An 11,133-nucleotide genomic window follows, 5' to 3' on the forward strand; every position below is an offset into this window, starting at 1 on the left:
CATAGTATAATAGATTAACTTCATTTATCGTGCCTGGACCACGATACAGTTGCCATACGTGGCAGGCAATTTATATCACTTTCCGCATTCTCTTTGTCCTTTTTGTCCTTGCTCTAATAGGGAAACACATCATAGCATCCCAGTAACACCTCCTCACTTTTTATCCAAATACACCATACACACATCCGTACGTCACGATCTATGTGCAATCTCATTTTCAAGCTGACAAATCTAGCACAGCCCATGGATGTTTTCACGCTATCTTTGCTAAACTGTGCTCACCTTGTATAAATTTAACAAATCTTTTTTAAATGAATCTTAAGTAGATAATCAACTACACCGACACCAATTAGCTTGTGAGGCTATGGTGTTTCCATATTAATAAAATAAATAAATTACTTCAAATTGTCTCCACAAGTTTAAATTTAAAACAATTGTATAAATTTGAACTATATTCATTTTGCAGTACTTTTATTTCTTCCGTTACATTTCATTTTCATTTTCATTACAGAACTTTTATGTTTCAGAAGTAATCTTTACCATCTTTAATATCAATGATTGTCCTTTTTAATGCTGCAAGATTTTTTTGTTTGAATAATAATACAATCTAATATTTTAGAAAAGTAGAAAAAAGCTCAAATATATAATTCCAACTTTGAATCAATTTTATGGTCAACATTGTTCGGTATTATTAAACATGAGTTGAGTGTTTCGTATTTGTGAAAATTAGGTTGTATTCGTAGTGGCCAGCAGTTTTTGTTGTCGGGCTGATTGTTTATGATGTTTCGGCAATTTAAGCGAACAAATAACAGAAAGAAATGGGCTATGTGTTTGCCAGTATGTGATCATGCAAACGCAACTCTTTTTTCTTTGTTATTTTTTCTACATCCAATCAAATAATTATGTCTGCTCATACGGAGGGGACTCAGTCGGGCATTAAAATAAAGTTTAATATTGTATATTGTTTTTGTATTCGACAATTATGCAATAAAATGAGAGGACTTATATCACACAATTTTCAAAAGTTGCATTCTGTAACGCATGAAACAGCATGTGGTAATAATTATAAAGCACACAATCACATCGCTCAACTTAGACGATATTATCTGCTTAATGTTAATGAAAGAATCGTTGCAACGATATGTTATGCAAAATTTAACATCAATTTCTTTAAAACATTTATAGCTTTCTTACTCACATCCATGTTGGAAGTCCTTGCCCCAGTGACACACCAAGCACGTTGCTGCTTACGCTCATGTAGAACGTGCCAATGCACAATAATGTAATCCAACAGCGACTACTGTCAAATGCCATGGTAGTTTTTATTCTGGAGGATGTTATGTTTGCCTTCAATGTGCTGTTTTATTTACTTGACACTATTTTCTTGCTTCTAGCAAAATCACTTCTACAGTTACTAGAAGTGCACCAACACTAGTTTAATTTTGTAACACAAACATGTACACTGCGATGCTTAGCACTTCCCCTTCCAGGTATGTTCCCGGCCATACACACAGAGCACTAGATGTATCGTTATAAAACCAAGTTTGCGTTGTTTATGTTTTACTTTGGAATCTATCCTCAAGTGACATAGATTTAGATTTTGATTGCATCATATTAACACTTGTGCTAGAATGATTTCTTTTCATGCGCCTGCATTAAATAAACAACACAAACGGTTCCCGTGATTAGAGTTGCATTATTGTTGATCTTCGGCTCAAATTTTGGATTCTTTTCACCACATATTTGTAATCCACAATTCATTACATTCGCATCATTTACTTTCTCTTCGTATCAATGCCTTATCATTCTTTAACCACATACTGCCTCCAAGCAGACACTTTTAATCCCGAAAGCTATATCACATCTGCTATTTTTTCGTGAACACTAAGTATGCAATTATCGGATCACTTATACAAATTGCTTATCGAACCCGGACGAAAGTGACCACAAAACACCGAGTTCTGCTTCCAACTACACTGGCCTCCTTTTAGTTTAGGTGGTTTAAAGTTATGCGTGCACGACATTCAACTATTGTCACAATCAACGAGATCGCCAATATAAGTATGTGAAGAAAAGATTATGGACGATGCGTAATGCTATCACGCTTTGCGTAGAACGAGTTCTTGGGTTCACCTTTATTGTGTCCTTTGGCTTTGCGATTTCATTTTACATTATTGCTTCTACATTACTAACCGCTTATGATTCGATTATTTTTCCTACACAAGAAAGGCTAAGCAATGGACAAAACCATTATATTTTTACAACTGCATACATCCTTATTTCTTTGTCTCGTTCACTTATTTTCGTTTCCGTATTACTCTGCATACGTTGGTTTTGTTTCACATATTCGTTTCTCTGGCACAATTCTCTGGTAAAACGTGTCAACCGTTTGCGAAAGTTAACCAATTTAAATGCAACACCGGCGGGGTAATTTTTGTAGATTGTCGTGATACTTCATCTTCTCGACTACCTCACCACGTAGTTGATCAATATCGTTGTATTTTTTTACTTCGCTCGAAAACTGACGGACGGTTCTCGATCTAATGTGAATCCAATGGTAGCTGTTTACAAATTGTCACGAAAGTCTACAGCATCGCTAACAACGAGCTCTTCTCATGATCTGACGAATCAACTCTGAGCGAACGCAGCATCTTAGCTGCTGACTATGTAGCGCCAGTAACATAGCACATCGACAATGCTACAGAGAGAAGAGAATTTTTTCTCCTCCTAACAGCATCGACCATTTTTGTGCATAGAGTGCCCCTGTTTTCTCTTCAGGACTTGTGTCCATTCAATTTGTCACGAAGTTGATATATCTCTTTTCTACAAAACCGACGCTCTCGCTCACCATTGATGTTGTGACATGAATATCCATGCAAAATTTTAAATAATAATAACAACAGAATTATTGCCGTTGAAATATGAGAAAAATATTAATCGTAAATTTCATGAAGCAGGGATCAGTAAACCCTTCTCAATTTGATATGTTATCAAACTAGGAAGTATGTTTTTAAAATATAAACAACTCGATTAAAAAATATTTAAACTAATATTTGAAACCACCACTTCCAGTTTTAAAGTGCTGATAAAAACTCATTTAAAAGTACAATCCATTTTCTATTTAAAGTACACTTAAATGTGTAAATGCCTTTAAGTGCATTTAAAAAGCATCCATTTCATACCGATGGATATCTAAATTTCCTAATACACGTCCTGTCAAACATGAAAAAATCAATTCACTATTGTTAAAAAGCAATCAAAGCAGTAAAATGTGCGGTTATTTTGCGATAGTAATACCGATGTACCACTTGAAATATAGCATTAATTGATCCCACGTCCCAGTATGATTAAAGTTCGAAAATTGATGTTTGCTATTCCATATCCGTTGTGAACTTTTTCGCCTACCCAACGTATATGACGTTTGCGTAGAGATCTCTTTTCTTATGCTACATTCAGGATTGTTTAACGCCAAACATGTTGCGTATGCTTTAATGTAGTGTTATATGGGCGGAGCTATGCTCTGCTCTTCTTTTCCCCAGCCAAATTTTGTCAGAGAGAGTTGCTAATATACAGGGTTGGCACCTATCATTTCGAATTCTAGCATAAATATCATCATTCGCATAACGTCTCGTTTTGGAGCATGTACAGTCTCAAACTCAAAGGTAGTTTATGTTTGATAATTTACACATAAATGTGCCCGATTTTTATACATAAATCCGCTGTTTACAGGTTTACTGTTGTTGTTGATACATTATTTTTGTAAGTTATACGAAAACATGCATCATATATATCTATTAGACAAAATTAATCAACCCATGTTATTAATCTTGCCACAAAATACAGAATCAATCAAAAATGAATTTTTTATTAAATTATCAAATTATAGCATTGATCTTAGCATTAGCAGTTCAGAAGCGAGAATCAATATGTTTGTTATTGGAAAATTAAATGCTTGTAGATGTTCACATTTGAATACGTCGTCGAATAGTTCACACTGATTTGCAAATAATCGTAGTTATTTGCATATATTATGGACCATAACGGCGCGTATTCTTCCTTATGTCCATTTTACTATTTTCTATAGTACGTTCTCTTATCTAAATCTAGACAGGAATTTTTATGTCTGCCAAGTTGCAATCCTATGGTCAATCTGGTCATATTGGCCAGGTCGGACATCTATAACGAACAAACGGAATAAATAAACAGGAAACTGCATCAAAGCAATGATGTGCATTTGCAGCTGCATAGTACGTAAGCAGAACAAATGTATATTGCCCCTCCCGTCTGGACAAGATGGACACATGCCCAAGCTATTCGGTTGTAGCGGCATTTCTTCTTTGAACTCTCTGTGTGTCCATGTGCCGCTTCGCTACGCATATCTAACACTGCTGCCCTCTCTGGAGAGCCGACACAACCCAAGTCAGGACAGGTCAACGTATAGTCTATGCTGAAACACGCTCCCATGCCTGATAGCATTAAACATTATTCCGTTTATATATCGGTTCTTCTCTTTTCGTTCATTATCTGCTCACCGTTCCTTTCCCATTTTCGCTGGAAGAGCCCCTCATTTCACTGATCTTCACCAAACACTTTAGAGAGTATATTCTATCAATTTACTACTGCTTTTAAGCTTGTACCAGTTAGTATAGTGAGCAATGTGAGTTTAAAATCGTATCAGATTTCTTGCTTTTTATACTTCGATTAAGAAAAAAGCTGTACAAGCCACCATCTTACTGCTTTTAGTATACGATCAGTATGCAATTATTAGTAAAACAAAATTCCTATACACATTGTGATGAGTAATATCAATGTATTCGATTCTACACTACTTGAGGCTGGTTTAGGTGGCGATCTTTTTTATCATCCTTTCTCTGATCGCCCCTGCCCGTTGGCGGTAAAGAATAAAGCAAAGGGGATGACCATCAGGCTCAAACGAGCAACATACGAACCGCTCAAAACACGAAATGAGATGAAGAAGATGAAATGAACGAAACAGGTTCCCTCGCTACACGAGAGGAAATGCTCGAGGAAAGAAATGTTGGCAAAGTGGATGGAACAAAATGTGGAATTCTCCTCACTTCTGCCAACTGGTCCATGCTGTATGCATGGCCAGCCGAAGTAAGTCAGCCAATACTCACACTGACGCATACACACACGTGCACACTGGCACGCATACCTGTGTAAACTAAGGGAAGGTTAAGAAAGCGCATGATAATAGCTATTGCCACAATAGACTACAAACCCAAGTTCCCGAATGACGAATACTGAAAATGGATATCAAAATGAAGATACACTGCCGATTCAAACACTTCTTCACAGCATCAAAAGCAACAGTTTGACCAATGCTCATCAATGCACATGACTCATGACCCTCCGTGAAAGAGGAGTCAGTTGGGAATCATCGATAGGCGGCATCCTTGACAGTATCGCTTCGCCGGCGAAAAACAACCGCCAATGAAGGAAAACTTGTCAGGCTTGTAAACACATTACCTTAAAAATGATTAATGAACCATTCATTAATGAGGGTTTGAAGTTTGGAAGCAAACATAGCTGCATGCAACTAGCGAATGTATTAGATATTTCGTTTGTGAACTCCATGAATATCGTACATAAATAGTATGAAAAAGTTTTAAAGAATAATTTTTTGAGTTGCAGTTTAATTTATACGTTAAGTTTTAACTTTAGACGTATCGTCGCTAGCTCGTGTACTACATGTCCAAATTTACTTAACAAATATAATATAATACAACAACAAATTTTTTTAACATTATATACTTGAAGGAATGTATTATTCTTAAATGAAGTAGTAAAGTTGGTAAAAATGTATTTAAGCCCTCGTTCCACAGCATGGATTGGTTTCTGATGTATGTTTAAAAATATAATAAAGCTGCCACAAACAACTACTGCCTTAACAAGGTTATTTTCTATTTTACAGTTTTTCCAAGCAAATTTTATATTACCATATATCAGTAAAAACGATCATTAATTCTGTATAAGAACCAGACAATTAATAATCTAGTAGACTCCAATAGAAATGAGACATAATAAACTAGTAGAAGTATGTGAAGAATAGGAAGATAAATGTCAATAAAGGATTTATTTTACAAAAATAAAGAAGAATATTAGACAATGAAACTTTACGCTGCAGTTTAAAAATTTGTATAAAAAAGAAGCAGCTTTAAAATAGAAGATTTTTAATTCATTTTTAAAAAGTAAGTTAATATAGTATTATCTGTAGTGTAGTGTATTTTACATACAACAGTAATATTGCTTTACAATCCGCAAGTATACAACTGTTCGAAAATAGCACCAAATGTTGCGTGCATCATTCATAGATTATATACGTATTCTTTCCTGTTTCATACCATTGATTCCACTACACTCCATTGTAAATGTATACAATACAGCGATCTAACCAACCGAATACTTCTCCTTTCGTTACAACAGTTCTGCTACACGACGAAAGATGGCGCATGTTCGCTTTCAGCGATTGCACTACAGGTTAATGTTTGTTACTTAGGTAACAGGGAATCAAAATAAACCCGTAAAGTGTAACCTTTATTCTGATTTCTTAATTATTTGCACAGACTCATATTACTAGAGATAAAAACAAGAAAGAAATAGATAGAGATAGAGAGTATAATTGCATACTATGGTTTGCCAACCTTTTGCACTTCCCAACAAATTACTGCATAGCTCCGTTTGAAATACATCGTGAGAATATATATATATATATATATATATATATATATATATATATATATATATATATATATATATATATATATATATATATATATATATATATATATATATATATATATATATATATACATACATACACACACACACACACACACACACATATATTATATATATATATATATATATATATATATATATATATATATATATATATATATATATATATATATATATATATATATATATATATATATATATATATATATATATATATATACATATATATAAAATATATATATATATATATATATATATATATATATATATATATATATATATATATATATATATATATATATATATATATATATATATATATATATGTATATATATATATATATATATATATATATATATATATATATATATATATATATATATATTTATATATATATATATATATATATATATGTATATATATATATATATATATATATATATATATATATATATATATATATATATATTTATATGTATATATATATATATAAATATATATATATATATATATATATATATATATATATATACATATATATATATATATATATATATATATATATATATATATATATATATATATATATATATATATATATATATATATATATATATATATATAAATATATATATATATTTATATATATATATATATATATATATATATATATATATATATATATATATATATATATATATACATACATATATATATATATATATATATATATATATATATATATATATATATATATATATATATATATATATACATATATATATATACATATATATATATATATATATATATATATATATATATATATATATATATATATATATATATATATATATATATATATAAATATCATGCAATGTAGCATTCATTTCTCCAATCTGATATTTAAAGCTATAAATAATACACTTGATAGATTCTGCCGTTGCTTCCGGCAAACCTAACATTTATTCAAAGCGAAAAGCAACTCTTTTGACAAAGGCAATGTTATGGTTTATAGTTCGTCAAAAGAGGGCTGATATCGTTGATTTATTTAATTTACCAACACAAGTCTCTAGTTTTTTTTTAACTCGATCTTCTGGCGAATCTCTGAACAACAACTACTACAATGTTTATAACCGATCGCAAACAACTATTAATGTCGATTGAAGCAAGTAACAACATATGTCACTATTTGAATACTAGCTTCATAAAATATATCTAATGTTTTCAATTTCACGTGTGCTATAAGCAACACTTGCAGATCCTGCAGACAGCAACATGAGCTCTGAGTGAGGTGGAACATTTCTTCTCATACCGAAAAGATAAAGAAATGACGTTCAGCGTTTAGCTCTCAATTATAGCAAAAGAAATTCTTCCATAGGAATAGCAATTGCTTACATGAGATGTTCAATGGTTGACGGCCGCCCACATGGCATCTTATCGAATATTGTAGTACAGCGGCATCGATGCACACTCCAGAGCGCCGCCTAACGTTTTCCCTTTCGAATGTTGTTCATCCGTTTGTTCGACAAGCCGAAGCGACACTCGCGAGTAAAACAGCTTCGTGCGCCCAGCGGATTCCGAGACCCGAAGCGAACAAAATGCTCACTGGCAGCGCTATTCCGTTGAAGAACGTCGTCGAGAGAAGACGCGTCATAGCTCTCACATAGTGGTAGAATATTTTACAACAATGGCAGGGAGAGTGTGAACGGACGGTGTTCTTTTGTGCGTTCACAACCTTCGATCGTTTTTTTTGTTTGGCACCCCAAAACGATCGAATTAACGATTGTAAACAGCCACGGCATGGATTTGGAAAGAAGTGCATACGTTGTGCAGGTGTGAGAAGCAATCGCAGCAGACCAAACTCGAGCACGTTTTCATCGCGGCAGAGGCTCGCCGACCGTGGACTCGCCAGAAAACAGTTTTCCTATGTGTGCACAGTGTTCGATTGCGTACCAACAGCATGCGTTGGTGTTAAACTTTTTGTGCTAGTGTATGCAAACTGGCACAGTTTGCTGCAACGTTTGCTCCAGCTTGCCGGAGTGGATTGTCCCCGTTTGCTTGCAGCCTGTGTTGTGTCGGTGGTTCTGAATGATTTTGGCTCACGGTGTACCGCTGTTACACGGCGAAACCGGCGTACGATCACAACCCTTTGCCAATACATTGTTGAGTAGCGGCTAACGTCGGTTTCCATTCGACGCATTGTACGAAACGACAACGTTAAACGCACGTTACTCACTGTGCACGCATTGCAACGCAAGAGCGTGGTGAGAATTACGGTGTTATTACATACTTGTCAACGGGCTATTTCCAATACCGTGTACAACCCTGATAACACTCAGCTTGATACGATCGCAAATGATAGTGATGCATTAAACGGAGGGTCACGTGACGTGATAACATTTTAGTGCAAAAGCAGCATTCTCTAATAGCAGTCAATCGGAGCGAAGCGAACAGCAGCCAAGCATACTGAACACTTGAGTGAACTACACACGACCGTTAGTTTAAGCAACCAGTGCCAAAATGGAGGAAGCCAGCTTCATGTTAACAGAAATCCCGGGCGGGTTTATATCGCACCGGCCACACACGATTGCTGGTGCACACCATCACCGGTTCGCGCCCTATCCGGTAGTGCTTCATCAGCCGCACCTGCAGCAAACAGCTGCGTCACCAGCCATATACACCATTCCTTCGCATCACCTATCACATCATGCTCACTCGCACCACGTGCATTCTGGGCGTCATGCTGTCCTTCACCATCATCATGCAGTACGAGCAGCGAATCGCCCCAAGAGTCCAATCACACCGCCGATTCAGCCCATCGAAGAAGAGGGTACTCACATTGGACACCTGTACCCGGAAATACTAACGATGATCTTTGCCAAATTGAGCGTCAAAGATCGAGGGCGGGCGGCGCAAGTTTGCACAGTCTGGCGTGACGCCGCGTACACCAAGAGCTGTTGGCGTGGTGTAGAGGCGAGCCTGCACCTGCGAAGACCTTCGCCGACACTGTTCGGATCGCTGGTTAAGCGTGGCATTAAGCGCGTCCAGGTCCTGTCGGTGAGGCGCGCCCTGAAGGACATCGTGACGGGCGTGCCGAACCTGGAGTCGTTGAATCTGAGCGGCTGCTACAATATCACAGATATTGCCATCGGGCATTCGTTCGCTTCCGACCTGCCCAATCTCAAGATCTTGAATCTTTCGCTGTGCAAGCAGGTGACCGATTCCAGCCTCGGTCGCATCACGCAACACCTCAAAAACATCGAGGTACTGGAGCTGGGCGGTTGCAGTAACATCACCAACACAGGTTTGTTGCTCATTTCGTGGGGCTTGAAAAAACTGCGGCGGCTAAATTTGCGCTCCTGCTGGCATATTTCGGACCACGGCATCGGCCACCTTGCTGGGCTCAGTAAGGAGACGGACGATGGAACACCGGCCCTTGAGTACCTGGGACTGCAAGATTGTCAGCGTCTTTCGGACGAGGCCTTGCGGCACATTGCCCAAGGTCTCACCTCGTTGCGCTCAATAAATCTGAGTTTCTGCGTTTCCGTCACGGACAGCGGATTGAAACATTTGGCGCGTATGCCGTGTCTGGAGGAGCTGAATCTGCGTGCCTGTGATAACATATCGGACATCGGTATGGCGTACCTGACCGAAGGCTGCAGCTCGATCTCTACGTTGGACGTTAGCTTCTGTGATAAGGTGGCCGATCAGGCCATGGTACACATCTCGCAAGGCCTGTTTCAGCTACGCTCGCTAAGCCTAAGCGCTTGCCAGATAACGGATGAAGGGCTCTCTCGTGTCGCCAAGTCGCTCCACGATCTGGAAACTCTGAATATAGGCCAGTGCAGCCGCATCACTGATCGTGGACTAGATATTATCGCCGCCGAGCTGGTCAACTTACGTGCCATCGATCTTTACGGTTGCACCCGGCTGACACCGGTTGGACTGCAGAAGATCAATCAGCTGCCTCGACTGTCGAAGGTTAATCTTGGCCTTTGGCATGTCCGGTGATGTGCTGTAAGACACTACTAAACGAAGTAATCCTAACAGTGGCCATTTGGGAGAAAATTTGCAAGGTTGCTTGTACATGAGAACTCGAATCGTACATGAGAAGAGATAGTACTAGGAAGAAGAAAAAAACGAGTACGACAAAGAGCGACAATGAAAGGGCGCATGATTAGAGGAAAAGTGCGAAAATCGATTGTAGCGTCAGCTAGCAATTTTAATGCTAATAATGTTACGGTAATGAATTTTCGGTTGATTATATTGTGAATGGCCAGTTCATTCTCATTCTACGTTGATTTTATGTAAAACAATGCTGTTTTGTTGGAGTTTAATCATTTGTTCATTTGCCAGGAAAATAGAAA

At 36.6% G+C, this 11,133-nt stretch overlaps 2 protein-coding genes across 2 annotated transcripts in view; one reads left to right on the plus strand and one right to left on the minus strand.

Moving 5' to 3' along the window:
* The window catches only part of LOC128729455 (protein Wnt-5-like), a 9,835-nt gene extending 8,521 nt beyond the window's left edge, over window positions 1–1,314 (minus strand). Inside the window, exon 1 of the mRNA XM_053823041.1 lies at window positions 1,199–1,314. Within this exon, the coding sequence (XP_053679016.1) occupies window positions 1,199–1,314 (116 nt within the window). The remainder of the gene's footprint in view (window positions 1–1,198) is intronic.
* Window positions 1,315–9,286: 7,972 nt separating this feature from the next.
* On the plus strand, window positions 9,287–10,798 carry LOC128729458 (F-box/LRR-repeat protein 14). Its single transcript, XM_053823045.1, has one exon. The coding sequence runs from the start codon at window positions 9,287–9,289 to the stop codon at window positions 10,775–10,777; it is 1,491 nt and encodes a 496-aa protein (XP_053679020.1). The 3' UTR covers window positions 10,778–10,798.
* Window positions 10,799–11,133: the final 335 nt, after the last annotated feature.

Source organism: Anopheles nili (assembly GCF_943737925.1).
Source record: "Anopheles nili chromosome X unlocalized genomic scaffold, idAnoNiliSN_F5_01 X_unloc_14, whole genome shotgun sequence".
Taxonomy (NCBI): Eukaryota; Metazoa; Arthropoda; class Insecta; order Diptera; family Culicidae; genus Anopheles; species Anopheles nili.